Source organism: Oncorhynchus kisutch, linkage group LG20 (assembly GCF_002021735.2).
Source record: "Oncorhynchus kisutch isolate 150728-3 linkage group LG20, Okis_V2, whole genome shotgun sequence".
NCBI classification, from domain to species: Eukaryota; Metazoa; Chordata; class Actinopteri; order Salmoniformes; family Salmonidae; genus Oncorhynchus; species Oncorhynchus kisutch.
Window position 1 is genome coordinate 34,047,012 of NC_034193.2, and position 27,375 is coordinate 34,074,386.

Genomic DNA, 27,375 nt, shown 5'->3' on the forward strand with positions numbered 1-27,375 from the left:
CGTTAGCACGTACAGCTCGTTAGCACGTAGGACGCACTGATTGGTGTCACCTCGTTAGTCAGTATGTGTTACACCTGTGCTGGCTTGTCCATCTCATTAGTGGGAAGGTGTTTCACCTGAGCTGGTCCAGGTTCTATTTAAGAGTGTCTGGCCCACTGTTCCAGTTGTCTTGATAGATGTGACAAATCAGCTACCGTTTTGCCTTCCTGTTTTTAAGTTTGTTGTGGGTTTTTCTTTTGTTTTCCTCTTCTTGGGCAGATTTAGTGGGTCTCATGGTGGGTGACTTTTAGGTCACAGTTGTTGTTACTATTCAACTTTCAGTGGACACTGTGTGAGCAAAATTGCAAGATTGTTATTATACTTTTATTGCATCAAATGGTGGTTTTATGCAACAGAATAGAGTATTCTTATAACTATTGTCTGTGTTCTACTGAGGATGGGCCTCTGGGAGAAAACACTGACAGGAGATTTACAATGTCTTTTGGGTGATTAAAACCTAAAGAGACCCCATTCCAGAGCATGAGTTAATGTTTCTGTTCTATATGGTACCAGGGAGAGATGACCTCAGGGCCAGACCCTGGTCTCTACACAGAGTACTGTTTTTACTGTACATACTGTCTGCTGAGAATTAGTAGTATTAGAAGTATCTTTCATACAAATCATAACCTTCTGACCCGTTCTATACATCTGTTGGTCGTGTAGATTGAAAGGGGTGCATCTTGGCTGTAACAGACCTTTGTACTTTTGTATCGGGGCTCTCAATGAATCATCTGGGGGTGATTCAATGACCAGCCATCACTATCGTAGAGCACTCAATTGATTCACTTTGTATGTGTATGTTGTATTGACCTGCTCTCTTATTAAGTGAATAAAGATTTAGTTTAAGAATAACTCTGACTTGTGTGAATTTTGTCTCAGTTGATATGAAAGAAATTAACCATCCCCAAATGTGGTTATCTTCACTTGGTGACCACTCCTGACAACCTGGGTAAATGGTGCACCAGGGATCCCTCTAACTTGGGATCTCAGGGAGACCACACTTTGGGAATGGAGCAGATGGACCCACCTTTGATCTGAGAGGCACTGAGCTGAGTGGATACCACATCTCAAACCTCATTTTTTAAAAAGAGGTGAGCGAAACACGTAAAGTGTAGTAGTTCGAAAAGCCTCGTAGGGTCTGAGTGTGTGTGGGGGGCACCTTGGAGGTGTAAACAGGGCCCAGTCAGGAGGCTTTGGGTGTGTATTCCTGTATTTTTCCAGTATGGGAGGAGTTGCTAGATTTATTGAATAAACCTTTTTCCATAAAGTTAGAGTGAACCACGGTGGCTGACTAGCTGTTGATATTGAAGCATCACGTCCACTAGATTATACGTCACAGTGGCAGAATCACCTGAAAGACGCACATTGCCATTGCTGACTGGAGTTGGTATCACAGTTGAGAAAATAATTTCAGACAAAAATCGACTGCCTCTAAAAACCAACGACTCCCTTTGAAACGACTCCCACTGATGTGGCATCAGAAACATTTATTATAGTGAAAAAATGTACTACAAAGTGTAGCTAAATAGAATAACTGCAGGCAGAACAGTTGAAACTGGAGCAGCAGCACAGCCAGGTGGACTGGGGACAGCAAGGAGTCATCATGCCAGGTATGCCTGAGGCATGGTCCTAGGGCTCAGGTCTTCCGAGAGAATTAGAGAGAGCATACTTAAATTCACACAGGACACCGGATAAAACAGAAGTACTCCAGATATAACAAACTGACCCTAGCCCCCAGACACAAACTACTGCAGCAATAAATACTGGAGGCTGAGACAGGAGGGGTCAGGAGACACTGTGACCCCATCCGATGATACCCCCGGACAGGGCCAAACAGGAAGGATATAACCCCACCCACTTTGCCAGAGCACAGCCTACACCACTAGAGGGATTTCTTCAACCACCAACTTACCATCCTGAGACAAGGCAGAGTATAGCCCACAAAGATCTCCGCCACGGCACAACCCAAGGGGGGGAGCCAACCCAGACAGGAAGATCACGTCAGTGACTCAACCCACTCAAGTGACGCACCCCACCTAGGGACGGCATGAGAGAGCCCCAGTAAGACACTGACTCAGCCCCTGTAATTAGGTTAGAAGCAGAAAATCCCAGTGGAGATTCAGCCCTAGCAGAGCCCAAGTCCCATGGGGACGTCCTCGAGGGCGTGGATGTTCTCCCCATCAAAGGCCAGCAAGATTTTGATCTCATGGTGAAATGGATTTCCGCCGATGTGCATTGAAGAGTGTTGAAATCTATGTCAACAAAAGTAAGAAAAGATGAATACAATTAACATAAAAAATGTTCAGCTGTAGGTTTATATAAGCATGCACTCCTATGTTTATGAAGAAACACATGATTTGTGCATAGGCATACCTTGTCACGGACATAAAGGCCACTCGGGTTGTCTTTAAAAAAATGTTTTTAACTAGGCAAGTCAGTTAAGAACAAATTCTTATTTTCAATGACAGCCTACCTAACAGTGGGTTAACTGCCTGTTCAGGAGCTGAATGACAGACTTGAACTTACAACTTTTCAGTTACTATTCCAACGCTCTAACCACTAGTCTACCCTGAGTCTACCCCGAGGCACAGATAGGCAGCAGAATCACTGCTGTGGTTTCCAGTCCTAGTAAAGTAAAGCAATGATCTTGCTAATTTTATTACAAAATACATTAGAGAAAGGGAAGGAACAAGAGCAAGTACCTCTTCTGTATTGTCCTTCAGGGACTGTCAAAATAGCAGGATGATGTCCTCACCCCTGCCTCGCCTCTCTGCTAGACCTTGAATTATCTGTGTCTATATCCATTCCATGGACTTGATTCATTTCTGAGAAGATCTGAAAAGATCATTTGCACACATTTGTATGCTAATAGATGTCAGTTTGTATTGACTGCTATGTAGGTTAAATGTTTACTTAAAATGCAGCTGTCCTACAACATATCTGTACCTTCTTCTTGATCCCAATTGCATTGTGTCCATGTTCTGTCCTATAAGGATTTCAAAGGAAGAGAAAATGTGTCAAAGAATAGTCTTACAAGCACTAAAACAAATATATATATTAAATAAATATTTAAAGATAAAAGGCATCGACATACAATGTAATGTAAAATAGAAGAACATATTGGAGAAAGCATTAGCCAATACAGTACTGCCATACAGTAACAGTACTGCCATACAGTAACAGTACTGCCATACAGTAACAGTACTGCCATACAGTAACAGTACTGCCATACAGTAACAGTACTGATCATTTATCACTCCAGTGTTAATCTGCTAAATTGTAATTATTCGCCTACCTCCTCGTGCCTTTTGCACACAATGTATATAGACTCTCTTTTTTTTCTACTGTGTTATTGACTTGTTAATTGTTTACTCCATGTGTAACTCTGTGTTGTCTGTTCACACTGCTATGTTTATCTTGGCCAGGTCGCAGTTGTAAATGAGAACTTGTTCTCAACTAGCCTACCTGGGGCCTGTTGCACAAAAGTAGAATTAAGACATCCGGGATAAATGACTCAGCTGAGCTCAATGAAGCCAAAACATGTGCGTCCAGGCTTAATTGGTTGCACAAAGACCAAGCCAGGATGAGCAGACACGGATTCATTAAGCCAGGTGAAACCAATCCTGGATAGGTGCGCGCTCACGGCTCACTCAAATAGACCCCGCCACAGATCACAGATTAACTGATTTACCATGGCAACTAGAGCCGCGTACTTTCCCCCGTCGGAAGCACAAATCCTCATGGAGGCATACGAGGAGGTAAAAGATATAATTAAGAAGAAAGGCAACACCGCCACAGTGATAAAGCAAAGAGAAAAAGCGTGGCAAAGTATTGCAGACCGCCTGAATGCGTAAGTAGTGCACAATTACACACTCACCGCTCCGCTGAAACATCACAATTACAATTCAAATATTTAATTCACATCTCCAAAAATGCAGTTGTACTGTAATTATGAAACGGTTACATTTTTTATTGAAATGCACTGCAGATATGAGTGAAATTGTGTAAAGTAACTCCATCACACTGTATAAAGCTATGATAAAAAAAAATATATTTTTACTGAAAACAAGACAAAAATACCAAGTAATTTTTTGCAGTGTGACTCCATTAAATGTGTGTGTGTGTGTTTGTGTGTGTGTGTGTGTGTAGATTAAACATGAACGGGCCAAAACGGACATGGCAGCAGGTCAAAATCAAATACAAGAACATTCTGCAGAATGGTATGGTCCCTGACTAATATTTAACAAAGCACAAGCATATATTGTACTGTTTTAGCAGTGAAAAAGAATACCCACAGACAAGGCACGGGTGGTGGGTCACCAAAGGCTGACCTTACCCCAGCAGAGGACATGGCCTTGGAGCTAAATAAAGGCAGGCCCGTCTTAGAGGGGATCCCTGGGGGGAAAGGGACGAGCATAGGTTCCTCCCAAGATGCCACCCGCTTCATTCAAGGTATGTCCTTCCATCTCTACATGGGATACAACCACATTCATATTGAATCAATTTGGACTGTCTGACTTTGGTTTACCTATTGCCTTGCAGTGTCTGGCAGCACTGTGTTCCTGTTAGAGCCACCAGCACAAGCACCAGACGATGCTGATCCAGTGAGTACTCCATCAAAGGCATACTGTAGGCCTGGCATGTCTTGTCTACTAGCTTCAATATGAATCCGATTAAATGTGATAGGGTGAAGGCCCCAGTGCAGCAGCAACAGCACATGATGGAGACGATGATGAGGAGGAGACCATCTCTCTGGATTCCAGAAGGCATGAGGTATCATGTTAAGACTGTGAAAGTACTATTTACTCTACAATGGTGAGGAGTCCTCATCAAAATCAAAAAATCTAATTTCTTTTACAGGACCCAGATGCTATACAGTGGGAAAACCAGCCTGGCAACATAGTGCGTATTAATAAAAGGATGCCAAATTCCAGCTGCGCTAATTGTATTGTGTTCACAGAGCTCACAAGCTATCAGAAAGTTGTATGGCAACCACCTCCGGCGCCAAATAGAACTGGCAGACCTAGACATTCAGTACAAGAAGAAAAAGATGGAAAATCTTGCACTGGAGTTCGAAATAAAAAAGAGGACAATTAGGAAACTGGACCTTGAAATAAAAAAACTTGAGAGGGAGGTGAGATATGCCTTCAATGTACACTGTATGCTAACTGTAACACAAATGTATTAATCATTATTTTTCTTTCCTCCCCCAGCTCCAAGAAGATGACACAGCTCAAAATAAAAATTAGGTATATTCTCGTAAAGTCAAGTGAGCCATGACATATGAGCTCTTATTGTGAGCACACAGGACGGTGGCATCTTTCTAAGGTTTTTTTTATTTTCCCAGCAATCAGTACAACCAAGTCATCGTTATAAGGCATCGCCCTCTTTTGCCCACCCCCCCAGCACCAGGTGTGGCCACTAGCCTATATGAAGGCCCAAAATTGTGTGTTCCTTTCTGCTCTGACAATGGCATGCCCATTCGTGCGAGATGTGGTGGATGAAGAAGCACTTGTGCTGAGGAGAGCCTTCAGGCGAGAAAGGGTCTTCAGGGACCGGTTGGACCCACTGGCCTTCCCTGATGACCATCTATATGAAAGATACAAGTTTTCTGCAGATGGCATCAGGTATCTATGCAGACTACTGGGTCCCAGGATTAAGCACCGCACTGCACGGAGCCATGCACTGAGTGTGGAGCAAATGGTTTGTGTGGCCTTGCGCTTTTTTGCTAGTGGAGCCTTCCTGTACTCAGTGGGGGATGCAGAACAGCTGAACAAGGCCACAATTTGCCGCACAATAAGGAGTGTGTCTGGCTATCAAAGCATTAGCAGATGTCTTCATCTCCTTCCCTGGCCACAGAAGACTCTGTGACATCAAAGAGGAGTTCTATAGGATTGCAGGTAAGAGGATCTACAAATTACAGGACAACTGTTAACACATAGTAGGATACTCATTACTTTGTGTGACAGGTTTCCCCAATGTCATTGGTGCAGTGGACTGCACACATAAGGATAAAAGCCCCCTCAGGTGCCCATGAGGCCGATTTTGTGAATAGGAAATCCTTTCACAGCATTAATGTTCAGGTGAACATAACTTTTTGATATTGTCCATTGACGAACACTCTGCATTGCCAGTGATGTGCATTGATTGGTGTAATATTCCTCATCTTATGATTTCAGATGGTCTGCAATGCTGACTGTGTGATCAGCAATGTTGTGGCAAAATGGCCTGGCTCAGTCCATGACTCCAGAATCTTTCGGGCCTCTGAAATCTATCAGTGCCTATCACAAGGTAAGCCACACAACCCCTATTTATAACCATCATGGCTGTGTCAAGAATATCACTGTGTTTATGAGGTAGTAATGATGAGATTTTGTGTTGACAGGTGAATTCTCTGGTGTGTTGCTGGGAGACAGGGGGTATGGCTGCCAGCCTTTTCTCCTGACACCTTTCACAGACCCCCAGGAAGCACAGCAGGCCTACAACCATGCCCATGCCAGGACCAGGGCCAGAGTTGAAATGACCTTTGGCCTCCTGAAGGCACGCTTTCACTGCCTTCACAAATTAAGGGTCAGCCCTGTTAGGGCATGTGATATTACTGTGGCTTGTGCTGTCCTCCACAATGTGGCCTGCCTGAGGAAGGAGAGGGCCCCCAGAGTGCCACCAGCCATGGACTGGGACAATCCGGCAATCTTCCCTGATGACGACAGTGGTCGGCTGCTGAGGGACCAATATGTGTTGAATTATTTTAGTTAGTATGTGTGCTTTCAATTTTGGTTAAATATGTCCTGCGGTGGCAGAGGAATTTGGGTTTTTTTGGGTTCGTTTTTTGACGAATTTGGCCTCTTATGATGTTTGTGCGGTATACTGTGTGTAATACAAGGCTGCAGGGAGGCTACTGCATCCATTCATTTGTCTGTTCAGTTGATGTGTATGGATTTGTCCTGCATTTATTTTAGTGTGCAGACATGCAGGGTGTGTTATATACAGACCTTTGAATGTGTATGTATCATTTTGTATAATATGCTTGGATTCTGTGCTTTCCATCTTGTAGAGTCACTGTGACTTCAGTTTCGAAAGGAGCTGATGGTTTACCTGCTTTGTTTTGTCCTTATTCAATAAAGGAACATAATGTTACACATTGTGTTTTTATATTCATATGGAATGTGTATTTGTTTATATGACAGAGTACTAGGGCCACACTGAAGAAAAAGGATAAAGTCATACATTTATGAGGCTGGTTCTTTCTGCAGAAAAGCTACATATTGTTTTTACAGTTTTGATACTTATGACAATGTGATACTTAATATTCTGGCACATCAGCATGTCTTTGTTTATGAAACCATACTGAAGTACAATTTCACGAAATGCCCCACATCTGTCATTTTAACAACTGTCCTCCTTTAAAACAACTGGTTACAATATTATGACTTGTGTTTTTTTCCCCTCTGTGGCCCTAATATTCTATCATTTTATATATAGCCTTATAGTCTATGGGAAACTGTAAATTATCTAATGATAGCAACATCTAAAAATCATTTTTTATCCAAAATCATTGAAATTAATGATCACAAACGTTTAAATAATAACAGTGGGTCTAGTTATATGTGATCACAATGTATAGTGAGCAGTGAAATAACTATTGGTTTCCATTTGTGGTGACTGCTGACTGACATTAGGGATGAGATTAAATAGATCCTGGAATTTAGCCTGGTCTGGAGCAGGCTAGCTCCACAGAATAAATCTCCATGGTAATTTATACCATAACATATCCTCCTGCCCCCTATCCATCTTTAGTGCAACCGGATTACGGATCAATTGAGCCAGGATCACCAAGATATCCTGGCTTAATCCCTTATCCTAGTTTTGTGCAACAGGCCCCTGGTTAAATAAAGATGAAATAAAAAATAAATAAAACAAATACAGGCCTAATATCACATTTCAAGATATCTTTGTCAACAAATTGTTCAATATTTTATCAGGGTGACTTGAAAGATTATACGCAACATTTTGCTGCGTGGCAATACTGTGTTTGGATTGTGACGGACATTTACACAAAAGACGTAGTCTAGACACTGTATTAATACCATTATGCATTTGAATCACATCTACAGCTACCATTTAAGATATTAATTTCCCTCCACAAGGGGGTGTCCATGTAACGTTTCCAAAATGGGACAGTATTGTACATGTAACGTTTCCAAAATGGGATAGTATTGTCCATGTAACGTTTCCAAAATGGGATAGTATTGTCCATGTAACGTTATGCCCCCTTGTGAGTTAATAGTATTGCATGCTGTAGCAGGCTATATAAAGAGGAAGACCTCCATTGACGATTCAGTTCGTCGTAACATCTCGTCTGGACAGGTCACCGTCCTTAGTTAGTTAGTTAGTTAGTTAGTTCACATTAGCTAGTTCATTATCACAAAAGTGAGAACTGCTCTAGATTGGAAACTTACTTTAATCAGCGTAAAGCCATGTTGGCTTTATGGAAACTATATACAATATATGGGAAAGAATATAGTTGAGGGAAATAATCCAAACCTAGTTGTGCCTAGTTAGGACATAACGTTATCTAGCTAGATAACGGTACTGTACTGTAGCTCATACAACGCCGACCGTCAAACCCGGCTTTCTAATATTTACCGTAATTAACTAAAGTAACCTTATGGAAGATATTCACAGAAAACCATCATTGCCTTCGTTATTCATTATCAGTATGTTATATTATGATATACATTAATTCTAGACATATTCAAAGCCAAACATCGACCCAACTTAACCTTTTTAACTTGTTGTCGCATCCAAACTTGTCACCATCGTTTTCAGTTGTAATTGCGAAGTTCCCGGAAGAAGTCCAGCAACAACGGAGGTTCCTCGATGAACCCACCTTCTAACAAGTTCTTTGAAGAACCTTTTGGGGCTGTTTTTCATTGACCAAGGACCCTACGGATCTGAGAACAACTCCATTTGGACCCTTCATTTTTAGAGTTGTAGTAGGCTCTATTTACTCTCATATTCAAAACATGATGATTAGCGTCAACGATCAAGTCAGCTGCTGCTCCAATACAGTATGAGGTGAGACGGTGAACTGACGTTGAACCAGGCAGTCAGCTGCTGCTGCTCCAATACAGTATGAGGTGAGATGGTGAACTGATGTTGAACTGGGCAGACAGTCATTCATTCTGTACTATGAGTCTGGCCGATGGGTGTGTCTAGAGCAAATCTAGAGATAAATCAGACCCAGCCTGAACTGTGTGATGTAGTAGGGAGTTGTAGTTTCTCTAGAGATAAATCAGACCCAGACTGAACTGTGTGATGTAGCAGGGAGTTGTAGTTTCTCTAGAGATAAATCAGACCCAGACTGAACTGTGTGATGTAGTAGAGAGTTGTAGTTTCTCTAGAGATAAATCAGACCCAGACTGAACTGTGTGATGTAGTAGGGAGTTGTAGTTTCCAACAGGCCAATATCCTCCATAGTTTCATGCATAAAACGTAATTAACTACAGTGACCATAATCCATTGCATAGACAGCAGCTCTACACTTTATTGCCTGACTGATAAATTCATCCTTCCATCCCTCCTCAGCTTTCCTCTCCTCTGAAGTCCCAGTGAGGGTGGAGCTCAGTCAGAGAGCTGTTGAGGGTCTGGTTAGGAAGAACACTTCTACAGCCAGAGAGGTGAGAGGTCACACATGGTTTAGATGGTAAATATTTATGTCCCCTTAGTGGTTCATCACATAAGCAAAAGGGAATATAATCCATGTTTATTTACATTAGTGCAATGTCTCACCCCTTTTGCCTGTTTGAAAGTGAATTTATATTCAGGCACACACATTTGTTCTTTGGTATTACCCAAGCCACTGCCTGTTCACCCCACTATCATTCAGAAGGCGAGGTCAGTACAGGTGCATCAAAGCTGGGACCAGAAGACTGAAAAACAGCTTCTATCTCAAGGCCATCAGACTGTTAAACAGGCATCATGAAATCATTGGCCCTTTAATAATGTTTACATATCTTGCATTTCTCATCTCATATGTATAAACTGTATCTCAGTCTATGCTGCTCAGACATTGTTTATCCATATATTTATATATTCTTATTCCTTTACTTAGATTTGTGTGTATTAGGTATTTGTTGTGAAATTGTTAGATATTACTGCACTGTTGGAGCTAGGAACACAAGCATTTAGTTAGATATTACTGCACTGCTATACCCGCAATAACATATGTATGTGACAAATAACATTTGATTTATTATGAAGGTCATTTGTGTCAAATGTACTTTTCCCCACTCATCTCTTTACATTGCTGATGCATATTCAGTGGTCTGACTTGATCCAGATGATGTTAAAGGCCCATCCTGGTAGATCTGAACCGAATGCAGCCCTGAGTGATCAGATGACAGAAGTCACATTTAGGTGCCAGGTGTAACTGAGACTGTAGATGCTCCATATCCATTACTTTGAGTGTTTCATATAATATGACTAAATGTGTTTCTGTGTTGCAGGGAGAGTCTAGAAATGGAACAGCAAGGCCACAGAACATGACATAAGCAGAGCTGTGGGAGACCACCTCAAGCCCCTGGTAGAGCCGGGGGTGGTGTTTACCACTCCACCACGCCTTCAGCAGGTGGAAAAGTGGGATTGATACTGTTTTTCATACCACGATGGACCAAGAGTCTGTTGATTGGTAAGTCATTGGGTTAATTTGTTTTGCAATATGTTCAAATCAAATCAAGCTTTAATTTATACAGCACATTTCAGACATGGATGCAACACAATGGCAATAAACAGAAATATTTAGTACACAAACATAAGAGGATAAAAAAACAATAACAACTTGAAGACTAATGAGCATCCTAAGGAACTGCCATTGATTAAAATGTTAAAATATTAGCTTATTTTTTTAGGAGGGGTTCTGAAAGACACTATTGGGGTGTCCAATGAAAGTTGACTAGTAACAACAACTGGGACCTAAAAGACACCCACCATGAAACCCACTAAATATGCCCAATAAGAGGCAAACAAAAGAAAAACCCACACCAAACATAAACATAAAGACAGGAAGCAAACCAAAAAGGTGGTGGTTAAAATAATTTATTACAATCAATACCATTCATACTATTACAAAATCCTAATTCTCATTCATTCTTAATTAATTCTATTTACAAAAACATCAAACAAAAACAAACCTCAGGGGAGCATCGTCCCTCCCCGTCATACCTAACCCTTTCCCTATCTCCCCTTCCCTAATCTATCCCCTTACCAAACTCACTCTAACACTCCCAGCCCTAAACCCCCTTTCCACCTCTCCCGTGCCGCATGCTTCCCCCACTTCCTCTCCTCCCTCTTCATCTTCCCCCTCAAATCACCTTCCACCCTTCTCACTATCCCTTCCACCCCCCAATCTCTCCCTGTCTTGACTAAATTCTGCCTGGCTTCCCACAGTCCCTTTTTAAAGAGACTCATGAGAAGCCAGAGCAGAAACCTGTCCCTATCCGTTCCCTTTGCTCTCCCTACGCCTCTCTCTAGCCTAGCCCATGTCAAAACAAAATCACTCCTAACCACACCTAGCATCACCCGTGCCCTAGCCCAGACTAGTCCGGCAAAGGCACAGTCCCAGAAGGCATGGCGCACAGTCTCCTCCCTGCCACAAGAGGATCTTGGACAGGTGGGGGATTGCACCAAACTATACCGGTACAAGATGGCACGTACCGGCAAGCACTTATGGAGGCCCAACCAATTCAGGTCCTTGAGCCTGTTGTCCAGGCCCCGCGCCTGCACTCCCTCCCAGACCACTGACGAGATGCCCGCTACAGGCGCAGGACTCCCTGCCTGCCTGACCTCCTCGTACAGGTGCCTGTGGTCTAAACCTACTCGGGCAACTTCAACCTCGGGGTGCGCACGCAGCCACTTGGCCGCATGGCCAAAGTGCCACGGCAGCTGTTCCGCCCGAGGACCCGCGTTAGACCACACCATTACGCTTCTCGCCTTATACGAGAAGAACACCCGCAGGAGGTAACCGGACGGGTGTATAACCGGACGAGCAAGCTCCGTCAACAAGAAAGAAACAAAAATGGCGTCCAGCTTGAGGGGGAAATGTGGTACCCCCCTACCTCCCTCCCCGATGGGACAGATCATGCGTGCCCTGGCGACCCACTCGCACCTGCCACTCCACATAAACTGAAACACAAGCCTCCCTAGAGGCCTCCTAAGACAAGCCGGCAATGGGTAGATGTATGCCAAATACAAAAGAGACGGCAACACATCCACCTTTAGGACCAGGACTTTGCCCATAAAAGACAAATACCTAGCCTTCCACATTGCTAGCTTCCTCTGTACCACTGTGATACGCATGTTCCAGTTTAGCGTCGCTGAGCCGGAGGTCTCAAAATGAACCCCGAGAATCATCAGGGCCCCTTCACAGAGAGATAACCCCCCAGGCACATCCGTTCTACCGCGCCATCTTCCGAAAAACTTGACGGAAGACTTTGCATGGTTCAGAACTGCTCCCGACGCTCGGGTGAAATCCCCAAAGATGGCAAGGGACCTTGTCAGGCACGAGTCCTTGCACAACAGCAAGGAAGTGTCGTCGGCGTACTGCGTCATCTTAACACGCAGCCCACCGCTTCCAGGGATCAACAAGCCTTCCACCCCTGTGTCTGCCCTAATGGCAGCCCCCAGAGGCTCCATGTACAGAACGAAGAGGAGAGCCGAGAGTGGGCATCCCTGCCTGACCCCAGACGAGAGGTCAAAAAATGTCACCTAAGTGACTATTTACACTAACTCGACCCCCCGCTCCGACATATAAAGTACGGATCCATCCTATAAACTTCTCCCCAAATCCTAATCTACCTAACACCCTGAATAGAAAATATCTATTCACGCGATCAAAAGCTTTCGCCTGATCTAGCGCTTCTACCATTAAAGGCAGCCCTCTATCTTCAACCCAAGCGATGGAATCCCTGATCAACTGTAGGTTCCATCTTATAGAGCTTCCCTCTACCCCGCACGTCTGATCCTCGTGGACGACGTAGGGAAGGGCTGTGCGCAACCGGTCTGCTAAAACCTTTGCAAGAATCTTGTAATCTACGCACAGCATGGTCAATGGCCGCCAGTTGCCAAGGTCAGTTGCTTCCCCCTTCTTATAAAGAAGTGACAGCACACCAACAGCCATTGATCCCCCCGGGACCCCCGTCTCAAGGATGGCCTTCAAGACTTCGAGAACCACTGGTCCAAGTATACCCCAAAACTTGAGATAAAACTCAGCCGGCAGCCCATCCATCCCAGGCACCTTCCCTTTTCCCATCCTCCTAAGAGCGCTCTCAACCTCTTCTAGTGAGATCTGGGCCTCCATCACGTCTCTAATGTCCTCTGGCAACCGCCGGGACAAGTGTTCTAAAAACACGTTTCCCTGCTCTACATCTATTTCCCTTTCCTTAAATAAACCTTGGAAATGATCAGTTGTCACCCTGACCATTTCCTCTGGTTTACTTACTATACTACCATTTTCTTCCCTAACTCCATGCATTACCTTCCTACTCTGCCTGGCCCTAACCGACTTAAAGAACATAGCGGAACAAGTCTCATTATGTTCTAGAAAGCCACTATGCGCACGCTCCAGGAAAGCTCGAGCCTTCTGCTCCTGCAGCTCCCTGAGCTGTGCCTTTAGGGCTGCGAATCTCTCCCAGTCAATCGACCCGCCGAGGTTGCCTGCCTCGTACTCGAGTTCAATTAACCTTTGGATACGATCCACCTCCCTCCTTTCCTCCCTTTTTTTCCTTCTACAATATCCTATTATAAAAGCCCTAATCCTCACCTTAACTAAATCCCACCACTCTAACACCCCCTCGCACATGGACCGGAGGCCGTCAAGCCTCCGAAAGAAACAAAAAAATGCGTAAACGAAAGCCTGCTCCTCCAGTATATCCCGATCTAACTTCCAGTACCCCCTACCGAAGAGGCAGACTGGCGACCCCACCTGCAGGAACACCCCGTCGTGATCCGTGAAGAAAACAGGCAACAGCCGCCCAGACAACTGACCCAAAGACCTGGATACAAAAATGTAGTCGAGCCTCCGCGCAACCCCCCTGGGGTTGCGCCATGTAGGACCGACCATTGCCGGAGTAGTGTGCAGGCCACCATCAACCAGACCATGGCAAGCCATTAGCCCAGAGATGGCACCTGCACTGCTATCACCGCCTACCCCTAAATCTATATTAAAGTCTCCTCCTATCACCAGGTGCCTGTTTGTAACACACAGGGGCGCCAGACAGTCCACCATCTCCCTCCTGTCTGCCGCCACCTGTGGCCCATACACCCCAATTAACCTATATCTAGCTTCTCTAAACTTAACATCTATCCCCAAAACTCTACCCTGCATTATTACAAAAGTGTTCTCTATTTTAACCTCTCTATGCCCACACAAAATCCCTACTCCTGTTGAGTGCACCCCTCCTATGCCCCAAAAAGATTCCCCCTTATCCCACTCCCTCTTAAATCTACACACATCCCCACCATCCCTCAGGTGAACCTCCTGTAAAAAACAGAAATCAAACCCCACACCCTCTAAATAACAAAAAACCGCCCTCCTTTTAACATTATTCCTTAACCCCCTAACATTTAGACTAAAAAAAGAAACAGAACTATTCATTTAATTATTAACAACAAATAAATAAATAAAAAAACAAAGAAAAACCAGGAGACTCACCCGATGCTCCCCTGGTCCATCTCCACCGGCGGGGACGTCCTCTCCTCTCCTGACGCCCCCCCATCCTCCATCCCAACCCATGACCCAGGCAGTGTGTTGGGTCCTCCCTCCCCACCCACCATCCCCCCCTCCCCGTTTGCCTCGGGGCTGCATGTAGGGGACCCCATCTCCCCAAACAGGAGTTGGGATCCCTCTAGCAAACAGCCCACTGACCCCTCACTGGAGTCATCCACTAAAATGCAAGGGGCTGAGGCAAACCGGGAGGACAATCACGCCACAGGTGTACTTTCGAGCCACACCCGTGGCAAGCCTTGGGCTCGTCACACTCCTTGGCCTCGTGCTCTTCCGACCCACAAAAACGACATTTCTTGGCGCTGCACGAGGCCAGGGTATGGCCGTACAACGCCTGCAGAATGGGGGCTGACGTGCATAGTAGAGTGTTCCCCTGTCAGCCCCCAGGGAGAACATCGCCGGAGGATGGAGGTAGCCATCCACACTCTTCGGGGACTCCCTGAGTAACGCCTGGAACCCTCTCCTCCCATTCCAGAAACCCAGGGAGTCCCTGAGGTACCTCGCTGAGGAGACATTGTCCATGTATCTCCCCAGAAAGGCCCTCACTTCTTCATCCTTCACGTGCGGATTGTACATGTTTACGGTGACCACCCTGAAGTTGTTCTTTGCCAGGCTGGTCACCGCATAATGGCACATGGGTCCTTTTCTTTCCGCTTCCTTTGCCATCTTCAATACATCATCATGTTTCTCTTGCTTGTGAAACGTCACATCAAAACCCTTTTCATTTGGGTTGCCTTGAAGGCAGAGTACTTCCTTCACCTCTATCCTGAGGCATCCCATCAATATGGTCCTTCCAAAAGTTTCCCTGCCCCAAGGTTCCATCTCCTTTTCAGTCCATGAAAATCTTACGGTATTTGCTATACCAATCCCCGGAACCGACCAGGTTTGCTTGTTTGTATTCATTTTTCAATAAAAAAAAAAGCTCTCTTCAAAAAGAAGCTTCAACCTGAAATGAAAACATTTTAACCAAAAAGGTGGAGCAACTAAAGGTGTTGACTCTCCACATCTATTGAGATAACTGGAGCACTGGGCCAGACACTCTTAATAAATATAACCTGGACCAGCTCAGGTGAAACACCTTGCCACTAACGAGATGGACAAGCCAACACAGGTGTAACACATACTGACTAACGAGGTGACACCAATCAGTGCGCCCTACGTGCTAACGAGCTAGACGTGATAAAGTCCAACCTCAAAACATAAATGGAAAAACCAAAGACTGTAACACCTTAAAAGTTTGCTCACCACCAGCAGAAAACAACTTCCATTTCACATTATAATCAACTACAATGCTTCACCTTCGCCAATATAAACATTGTGTCTACTGGCTGTCAACAATTAAAAACAAGAAAAAAACGTGTATTTTTTTCTTTCCTAAAACCCACTAGCTTCTAGAACTCTCGTCCCCTTGGAACGAGCCCAAACATAACTCATCTCTAATACGGAAATTCTAAATAATTTGTGATCCATGGAATGCACTGGCTAAACACAAAACACAAATATTTTTGACTTCCAAACCTTGAGACAATCAGAAACCAAGTTGTCCTCACCATGGACACAAGCACCAAAAACCCAGTTGTTTTGACAAGTAGCAATAAATCACTGATATCGATTAGGGGGGAGATCACGTTGGAAATGGAAATGGGAGATGGGAGATATGGGAGATGGGAGATATCTTTTACCTCACTGGATAGAGGACAACCTGCAGAAGACAGTCAGCTACATTTTGGAGTGATGCATTTAAATGTAGGGGTCGCTAAACAAAGGAACGCAACACTTATTTGTCATAACTCATCAAAATCATGTTGAAATCATTTGTGCGAGTGGAGAGAGATGAGGTTGCACATCCTGTTAAAACTAACAGCTCAAAAACCACACGTAATGTGTATATCCCTGGTTAGTGGACAACTTGTAGAAAACAGCTCGCTACATTTTGAAGTGTTGCATTTTGATTCAAGTGGGTCACCAACGCGGTAAGTGTAACACAACTCTTTTTTAGTTAGTCACTTTTAGTTAAATCTCATAAATAGTACTCTTTCAATTCAGAGCCTGGATTCTCCCCCTGAGGCTAATATCCATATCATGTTGAAATCAATAGAACAGGGGGCAAACGTTTAGGCTTCTACATTGTGACATTATTAAAATACTCCTACTAATTCATTGATATCATGAAACAACTCCTTCATGTATTTTCTGATGTTTGATCAGAGATCTTTATCTCTTGTCACATTGATTACAGCTATAAGATTTCTCTCCTGTGTGTGTTCTCTGGTGTATCTTCAGATGGCCAGATGTAACAAAACTCTTCCCACATTGACCACAGATATAATATGTATCTCCTGTGTGTGATCTCTGGTGTACTGTCAGATTGCCAGATTGAACAAAACTCTTCCCACATTGAGTACAGCTATAAGATTTCTCTCCTGTGTGTGTTCTCTAGTGTACTATCAGGCTGCTTAGGTGAGTAAAACTCTTCCCACATTCATTACAGCTATCCGGTTTCTCTCCTGAGTGTGTTCTCTGGTGTGATATCAGGCTGCTTAGCTGAGTAAAACTCTTACCACATTGAGTACAGCTAAAAGGTTTCTTCTCCTGTGTGTGTTCTCTGGTGTATCTTCAGATGGTTAGATGTAAAAAAAAAAAAAACAACTCTTCCCACACTGAGTACAGCTTTACGATTTCTCTCCTGTGTGGGTTCTTTGGTGTACAATAAGATGCCTAGATGTATCAAAACTCTTCCCACATTCATCACAGCTTTACGATTTCTCTCCTGTGTGGGTTCTTTGGTGTACAATAAGATGCCTAGATGTATCAAAACTCTTCCCACATTCATCACAGCTGTGTTCTCTGGTGTGATATCAGGCTGCTTACCCGAGTAAAACTCTTCCCTTCTCTGCATCATGAGGTTGTTGAGGCTCCCCAGAGGAAGTCACTTCTCTCTCCTGTGTGAACAACAAAGTCAGACAGATAGATAAAGGCCCACAACAGCAGAAATCCACTGTAAAAAGTGATGCCAACAGCGTAGCCATGATGTTGTACAACAATCGACGCCTGTAATGAATGTAATGATTATCAGACATTTGTCTTAAAATGAGCAAGAACAGTCATATTTTGTCTTGTTTTCACATCTAAGCTTGTAGACTTGAAATAAGTTATTCATGTTGTTGAAACTGTAAGCGGTGTGCAAGACGACTCTTGGTCTCCAATATAGGCCCCTTTCTGTGTTTAATAAAATTGCGGCACGAGGGCATTGCAAATGCAATTTGGTTGTAGAAACTCCTCCCTGCTAATGAGGAAACCGATAGTTATGGACGTAGTATATCTGGTAATGAGGAAACCACTAGTTATGGATGTAGTATATCTGGTAATGATGAAACCACTAGTTATGGATGTAGTATATCTGGTAATGAGGAAACCACTAGTTATGGATGTAGTATATCTGGTAATGAGGAAACCACTAGTTATGGATGTAGTATATCTGGTAATGAGGAAACCACTAGTTATGGATGTAGTATATCTGGTTGTAGAAACTCCTCCCTGCTAATTAGGAAACCAGACACTTCAGAACAAACTTCCTTTAGATGTTTTGGGGGAAACAATGTTACTATGGTTACTGTTGTTCCATGTTGTGAATGTTATCCAATGTGTTACTATGGTTACTGTTGTTCCATGTTGTGAATGTTATCCAATGTGTTACTATGGGTTATAGCAGTATGGCCTAATAATGTGACATAAATTTACTTATGAATATTTTTGGTTGATACTTCAAGGAGTCTTACAATTCAAAATCAGAAAGCCTAATTATCCTTGGTATAACCTTAAAACAGTACTATACTGGGGAAGCCCTTCATGATGGAGGGTGTTTCTACAGTACTATACTGGGGAAGCCCTTCATATTGGAGGGTGTTTCTACAGTACTATACTGGGGAAGCCCTTCATGTTATTTAAAACTTCTTAAAACAATTCCATATAGCTTAGAAGGACCTCCCCCTCAGACAGGGCTTAGACTGTAATGGGTTAAACTATCTGAAACTTACATTTCCCAAAAATTTGCAAAAAATCTAAACCTGTTTTTGCTTTGGCATTATGGGGTTTTGTGATGTCATTATTGGGTATTATGATGTGATGTGTATTATGATGTGATGGCATTATGGGGTATTGTGTGTAGATTGATGAGGATTTAAAAAATAATAATCAATTTTAGAATAAAGGGATGCTCCGATATTACATTTTTGGCCAATATTTTCCTTGTCCCAAAAAACGATACCGATAACCGATATTTAAAATTGTTGGGTTAATTTTATAGTTAAAAAGATAAACACACACACGGACGCAGCGGTCTAAGTCACTGTATCTCAGTGCAACAGACGTCACTACAGTCCCTGGTTCCAATCCAGGCTGTATCACATCCGGCCGTGATTGGGAGACCCACAGTAGCTGTCTGTTATTGGTGTAGAGAGGACGACAAAGGAGAGGGATCCACATGTGGATAGGAAGATACAAATGATCATTATTACTGGAAAATATTCATTTAACCTCTTGAACCTCTGGGGGCAGTATTTCATTTTTGGATGAAAAACGTTCCCGTTTTAAACAAGATATTTTGTCACGAAAAGATGCTCGAGTATGCATATAATTGACAGCTTTGGAAAGAAAGCACTCTGACGTTTCCAAAACTGCAAAGATATTGTCTGTGAGTGCCACAGAACTAATGCTACAGGCGAAACCAAGATGAAATTTCATACAGGAAGTGAGCCAGATTTTTTAGGCGCTGTGTTCCAATGTCTCCTTATATGGCTGTGAATGTGCAAGGAGAGAGCCTACACTTTCTGTCGTTTCCCCAAGGTGTTTGCAGCATTGTGACGTATTTGTAGGCATATCATTGGAAAATTGACCATAAGAGACTACATTTACCAGGTGTCCGCTCGGTGTCCTCCGTCGAAACTATTGAGTAATCTCCAGGTGCGTGCCTGTTTCCATTTTGAACAGAGGAGAAACTAAACTGCCACGAGTGACTTATCATCAAATAGATATGTGAAAAACACCTTGAGGATTGATTCTAAACAACGTTTGCCATGTTTCTGTTGATTTTATGGAGTTCATTTGGAAAAAAGTTTGCGTTTTAATGACTGAATTTTCTGGGGGTTTTCACAGCCAAACGTGATGAACAAAACGGAGCGATTTCTCCTACACAAATAATATTTTTGGAAAAACTGAACATTTGCTATCTAACTGAGAGTCTCCTCATTGAAAACATCCGAAGTTCTTCAAAGGTAAATGATTTTATTTGAATGCTTTTCTTGTTGTTGTGAAAATGTTGCCTGCTGAATGCTAGGCTTAATGCTATGCTAGCTATCAATACTCTTACACAAATGCTTGTTTTGCTATGGTTGAAAAGCATATTTCGAAAATCTGAGATGACAGTGTTGTTAACAAAAGGCTAAGCTTGAGAGCCAATATATTTATTTCATTTCATTTGCGATTTTCATGAATAGTTAACGTTGCGTTATGGTAATGAGCTTGAGGCTATAATTACGATCCTGCCAGTAGATTACAGTAGGTTGTATCTCTCTAGGTCATGCCAGTAGGCTACAGTAGGTTGTAACTCTCTAGGTCATGCCAGTAGGTTACAGTAGGTTGTATCCAAGTGGTTGTATCTCTCTAGGTCATGCCAGTAGGTTACAGTAGGTTGTATCTCTCTAGGTCATGCCCATAGACTACAGTAGGTTGGATCCAAGTAGAAACAATTATCAACCCAATGTTGATCTCCTGACCCCTCCTGTCTCAGCCTCCAGTATTTATGCTGCAGTAGTTTATGTGTCAGGGGGCTAGGGTCAGTTTGTTATATCTGGAGTACTTCTCCTGTCCTATTCGGTGTCCTATGTGAATCTAAGTGTGCGTTCTCTAATTCTCTCCTTCTCTCTCTCGGAGGACCTGAGCCCTAGGACCATGCCCCAGGATTACCTGACATGATGACTCCTTGCTGTCCCCAGTCCACCTGGCCGTGCTGCTGCTCCAGTTTCAACTGTTCTGCCTTATTATTATACGACCATGCTGGTCATTTATGAACATTTGAACATCTTGGCCATGTTCTGTTATAATCTCCACCCGGCACAGCCAGAAGAGGACTGGCCACCCCACATAGCCTGGTTCCTCTCTAGGTTTCTTCCTAGGTTTTGGCCTTTCTAGGGAGTTTTTCCTAGCCACCGTGCTTCTACACCTGCATTGCTTGCTGTTTGGGGTTTTAGGCTGGGTTTCTGTACAGCACTTTGAGATATCAGCTGATGTACGAAGGGCTATATAAATAAATTTGATTTGATTTGATGTGGAAAGTGTCGAATTTGCTCAACAACCAAATGAATGGCTTAATTGCTACGTGAGGATTACTTGAACCAACATAAGTTTCGTAATGATTAAGTTGTTATGTGGACACGTGACATACTGACAACTTTGATAAAACACTATAGGAGTTGGCTCCAGATCGCTATGCATATTCATGCTAGTAGCTTAGCATCTCTCTCCATAGAATACAGGTGGTTGCCGTCAACAACCCTCATAGAATATAAACAATAGTTTACAATAAGAAGATGTATCCAACAATCCAAAGAAAGGATAGGCGGAGCTAGACAACCCGCAGTGCCTATTTGTGGACAACGACTCCCCTTGTTAGGTTGGAGAGACATCTTGTCAGTATATCCATAATCTTTGGTGTAGCCAACCCAACTCTCACATGGCACTATTGGGGGGCTCGGTGTATAGTAAATAATCACTACACGAAAATCACTACATGCCGTGCCCCCCAGTCTGCGGTCAGCAGATAGACCCTTCTCAATTATATATGTTAAGTCACTTTTTGGAAACGGAACAGAGAAAACAAGGGGTAGCTTGCTCTCTACGTCGTCTGATTCTAGACATATCAGTCATCATCCTAGGGCCCTCTGTTGAAGAGGTATTGACGAGCCAACTCCGAATATCGAAAGTAAAAAACATATTTAAGGCGGTACTTACTGGTGTTAATCAGATCTTCAATCTCCACCTCTTCATCTTTCAATGTGACAGTTATCTCCCCTCCCTTCTTCACTTCAAAAACTGCAGTAGCACAGAGTTGATCATTCATATGACGTGAGGAAATACTGCATTGTGGGTAGTTTGGAAGCGTTAATTAATATGTAATAACGCAAAAACATAAGAACACTACGCTGTGTCGCTAGCGTAGTGGCGGCGTCCCCAACTACTGCTGCCCCCTGGACACTGTGATCACTTGGCTACATAGCTGATGTCTGCTGGACACTGCGATCACTTTTCTACATAACTGATGCCTGCTGGACCATTAATCACGATACTCCATTCTGTTTGTTTATGTTTTATCTGTCGGCCCCAGCTGCGAACTCAGGCTCTGTGTGTAGTTAATCGGACCCTCTCTGCCTAGTCATCGCCATTTTACCTGCTGTTGTTGTGCTAGCTGATTCGCTGTTGTCTCACCTGTTGTTTTAGCTAGCTCTCCCAATCAACACCTGTGATTACTGTATGCCTCGCTGTATGTCTCTCTCAAATGTCAATATGCCTTGTATAATGTTGTTCATGTTAGTTATCATTGTTTTAGTTTACAATGGAGCCCCTAGTTCCACTCTTCATACCTCTGATAACTCCTTTGTCCCACCTCACACACGTGGTGACCTCACCCATTACAACCGGCATGTCCAGAGATACAACCTCTCTATTCATCACCCAGTGCCTGGGCTTACCTCAACTGTACCCGCACCCCACCATACCCCTGTCTGCGCATTGTGCCCTGAATATATTCTACCACGCCCAGAAATCTGCTCCTTTTATTCTTTATCCCCAACGCTCTAGGCGACCAGTTTTGATAGCCTTTAGCCGCACCCTCATACTACTCCTCCTCTGTTCCGCGGGTGATGTGGAGGTAAACCCAGGCCCTGCATGTCCCCAGGCACCCTCATTTGTTGACTTCTGTGATCGAAAAAGCCTTGGTTTCATGCATGCATGTTGACTTCTGTGATCGAAAAAGCCTTGGTTTCATGCATGCATGTCAACATCAGAAGCCTCCTCCCTAAGTTTGTTTTACTCACTGCTTTAGCACACTCTGCCAACCCTGATGTCCTTGCCGTGTCTGAATCCTGGCTTAGGAAGGCCACCAAAAATTCTGAGATTTCCATACCCAACTATAACATTTTCCTTCAAGATAGAACTGCCAAAGAGGGAGGAGTTAGCCTGCAAAGTAATGTCATACTTTCCAGGTCCATACCCAAACAGTTCAAACTACTAATTAAAAAAATTACTCTCCAGAAATAAGTCTCTCACTGTTGCCGCCTGCTACCGACCCCCCTGAGCTCCCAGCTGTGCCCTGGACACCATTTGTGAATTGATCGCCCCCCCATCTAGCTTCAGAGTTTGTTCTGTTAGGTGACCTAAACTGGGATATGAGGGCCTCTAAGCTAGAGGCCCTCAATCTCACACAAATCATTAAGGAACCCACCAGGTACAACCCTAAATCTGTAAACAATGGCACCCTCATAGACGTTATCCTGACCAACTGGCCCTCCAAATATACCTCCGCTGTCTTCAATCAGGATCTCAGCAATCACTGCCTCATTGCCTGCATCCGCTGCGGGTCAGCAGTCAAACTACCACCCCTCATCACTGTTTAGGGAGGGCTTGGCCGGTAGGTATGTCCTTGTCTCATCGCGCACCAGCGACTCCTGTGCCGGGCGCAGTGCGCGCTAACCAAGGTTGCCAGGTGCACAGTGTTTCTTCCGACACATTGGTGCGGCTGGCTTTCGGGTAGGATGGCGCTGTGTTAAGAAGCAGGTGCGGCTTGGTTGAGTTGTGTATCGGAGGACGCATGACTTTCAACCTTCGTCTCTCCCGAGCCTATATGGGAGATGTAGTGATGAGACAAGATAGTAGCGACTAAAACAATTGGATACTACGAAATTGGGGAGAAAAAGGGGTAATCAGGTATTTTATGACATTTCACTGGATCAGCGCATTACGTTTTTCACTTTTGTGCTGAGTGGTTATTGAATGGGCTAGAGCTGGAAATATTTCTCAAATACTTTGAGGAGTTATTCTCATTTGCAATTGATTTTGATTAGACTTTGTTTACTTGCTGTTTGAGGTGAAGAAAAATGTATTTGAGAAGCTCCACAACTCATTAGTAGTGGTGCTTTAAGACAATGAGAAATACTATCAGACATCCCCAAATGGGCACATTTATAGGCCTACATTTGTGTGCAGGACAGGTAGATTAGTCCTACTTCTATATGCGTAATCAGGTGTGCGTCCTTACTCAACATTGACAGGAGTGTTTCAAACAAAAGACAATGAATAAATTGACAAAACTGACGCATCTTGTAGGGTCAGGTCTGGGTGGTCTGCCATGGGTCGTTTTATTTAGTGTCAGTTTGGGTCGCCTGGGGAATGATTTTTTTCCCCCATCATATGTTACCTCGAGTTGACCGACTGAAAGGGAGCGTAACTTTATGACTATAATTACTGTTCCCTGAAGGAGGGATACGAGATACAACACCTGTTTGACCCGCCCCTTCCTGGGTCGGTGAAGAGCGATATTAAATTGAAAATGACCTAAGGCTCGTATTTCTGTGTTTATTATAATTAAGTCTATGATTTGATATTTGATAGAGCAGTCTGACTGAGCGGTGACTCAGTGGTGGTAGGCAGCAGCAGGCTCGTAAGCATTCATTCAAACATTCATTCAAGCAGCACTTTCCTGCGTTTGCCAGCAGCTCTTCGCTATGCTTGAAGCACAGCTCTGTTTATGACTTCAAGCCTATCAACTCCCAAGATTAGGCTGGCAATACTATAGTGCCTATAGTCCTATAATAACTACAACCTAAAACTTCTTACCTAGGAATATTGAAGACTCATGTTACAAGAAACCACCAGCTTTCATATGTTTTCATGTTCTGAGGAACTTAAATGTTATCATTTTTACATGGCTCATATTACACTTTTACTTTCTTCTCCAACACTGTGTTTTTGCATGATTTAAAACAAATGGAACATCTTTCATTATTTATTTGAGACTAAATTGATTTTATTGATGTATTATATTAAGTTAAAATAAAAGTGATCATTTAGTATTGTTGTAATTGTCATTAATACAAATATATATCTAAAATTGACCGATTTTAATCGGTATCAGCTTTTTTTTGGTCCTCCAATAATCGGTATTGGCGTTGAAAAATAATCGGTCGACCTCTACTATGTTATTGTTTATTCAACACCTAGTGTACAAACCCTCATTGTCAGGCTGATAGAAAAGTTAGCCAACGTGCATTTTACTGGTTGAAGTGTTTTTTAAGTATAAAGCAATTGATTTGCGACAATAACACAAACATATTAAGCAGGAGATTCAAACAAGCCTTACAATTTTTATCCAAAAGTAGTGTGAAATGCACTCATAAGCAACCTGTAAATGGAGGCTATTTTTGCTGTCAGCCTATGAGAACTCCCCTGAGTTTTCCCCCACGGTGGTGAACTAGTGAATAGACACAGAGATTAATGTGAGTTTCCTTCAGTAGCACTCCTGATCTTGCGCTGTAATATTCAGAATACCTTGTGAAAAACTCAAATCTTCGCTCACCGTTTTTTGCTCCAGGCAGATATATACATCCTATATATTACATATTACAACTCGTGGTTTCCTCATTAGCAGGGAGGAGTTAATCAAATTGTGTGTGCATCGCCCTCGTGCCGCAATTTTAGCTAACACAGAAAGGGGCCTGAATTGGAGACCAAAAGTTGTCTGGCACATTGCTTAGGATTTCAACAACTTTAATAACTTATTTCTAGTTACCACTAATGTGAAAACAAGGCGAAATATGACTATTGTTGCAAGCTTGACTGTCTTAATTGTCAAATTTAACAGATGTCAATTTGTTTTACAGCTTCATGGGTATGCTCTGGGCATCACCTTGTACCTCAAATAAACAGTGGATTTCTGCTGTTGTGGGCCTTTAACCATCTGACTTTGTCGTTCACACAGGAGAGAGACGGGATTATCGTGGATCCTCTGGGGATCCTCAACAACAACATGATGCTGACGAGGCAGAGAAGAGTCTCTCCAGATCAGAACTCCTCAAGAAACACCTGCAGAGACCCACAGGGAAGAAATCCTACTTCTACATCAGAAATTAAAATACACCAGAGAACACACACAGAAGAGAAATCTTATGGCTGTGATCAATGTGGGAAGAGTTTTACTGAGTCACACATCCTGAAATCACACCAGAGAACACACACAGGAGAGAAATCTTATGGCTGTGATCAATGTGGGAAGAGTTTTACTGAGTCACACATCCTGAAATCATACCAGAGAACACACACAGGGGAGAAACTTTGTAGCTTTGATCAATGTGACAAGAGATTCTCCGATAAAAGACATCTGATCAAACATCAGAAAATACATACATGAAGGAATTGTTTCATGATATCAATGAAATGTCCCACCTAGCAAAATGTAATTGAAAAGACGCTGAAAATAAGATTAAGACTATGCTCGAAGTCCAATGTTCGTTCGGTGAATGTTGAAAATATGTATTTTCGGGTTGTTTTTTTCAATGACTTGAAAACAACTTAATTTCAAAGTACTTGCAGCCTATACACATAGATGCAGTATTATCATACATCACTCCAGGATTTCTTTACAACATCCAAGTGCTAATTGTCTTTATTCCACTACTGAAGAAGCATGACTCAAATCACCTCATTTCAAACATCCAGCCTGACAAAAGATACATGTTTTATTATTCCATGCCTCACCATTAAGTAAATTATTGCCAATACATATTAACAAAGGGGTGTACATTTGGTTTTGATATTTCATATTTACAATTCATGTAACATTTAGTAATAATTATTTATGCAACCAACTGACCATTTTTGTGTACAATTATATTGACATTGTTACCCTACTTTCATAATATCAGAGTTCATTCTCAGATGTGCCAACCCAAATGCACTAGAGCATGACATTGGGGACTGGGCCCCGATCCAACAACATGCCTATCGAGTGAACCCTGAAAAGAGAGAGAAGCTCCGCAGTGAGGTGGAAAGTTACTACGGATATCGCAGGAGTTTCCTCTTGAAATCAGACATGTCTGTGGTAAGAACAATTTGGTTGCTGATTGTCTCAAGGGTTGGCATTCAACAAGATTTGTGTTTTACATTTAGCTGGTGTGTTACCATGGATCACAATTTATTTTGACACGTTTTTTCCGTGTTGGAGATGAGTTTTATCTCTTATTCTTTTCTGTATTTTTTTGAATCTGTGCTGTTAGGGGCTCGTAAGTAAGAGTTCCAGTGTTGTATCTGGCACATGTGACTAATACATTTTGATTTGAGTTTTGTTTGGGCTAGAAGCTAGTGAGTTTTAGGATTCTATGGTAAGAAAAATAATTACAAAAATTATACGATTGTATATTATTATTTAGAAATACGTGATTTTCTTGTTTTTAATTGTTGACAGCCAGTTGACACTATGTTTATACTGTAGAAGTTGAAGCATTGTA

General features: G+C 42.9%; 1 protein-coding gene across 1 annotated transcript in view; it reads left to right on the forward strand.

Moving 5' to 3' along the window:
- Nucleotides 1-27,158, forward strand: part of LOC109865256 (zinc finger protein OZF-like) — a 33,326-nt gene extending 6,168 nt beyond the window's left edge. The window contains exons 5-6 of the mRNA XM_031799096.1: nucleotides 26,020-26,205; nucleotides 27,145-27,158. Of these exons, the coding sequence (XP_031654956.1) occupies nucleotides 26,020-26,205; nucleotides 27,145-27,158 (200 nt within the window). The remainder of the gene's footprint in view (nucleotides 1-26,019; nucleotides 26,206-27,144) is intronic.
- Nucleotides 27,159-27,375: the final 217 nt, after the last annotated feature.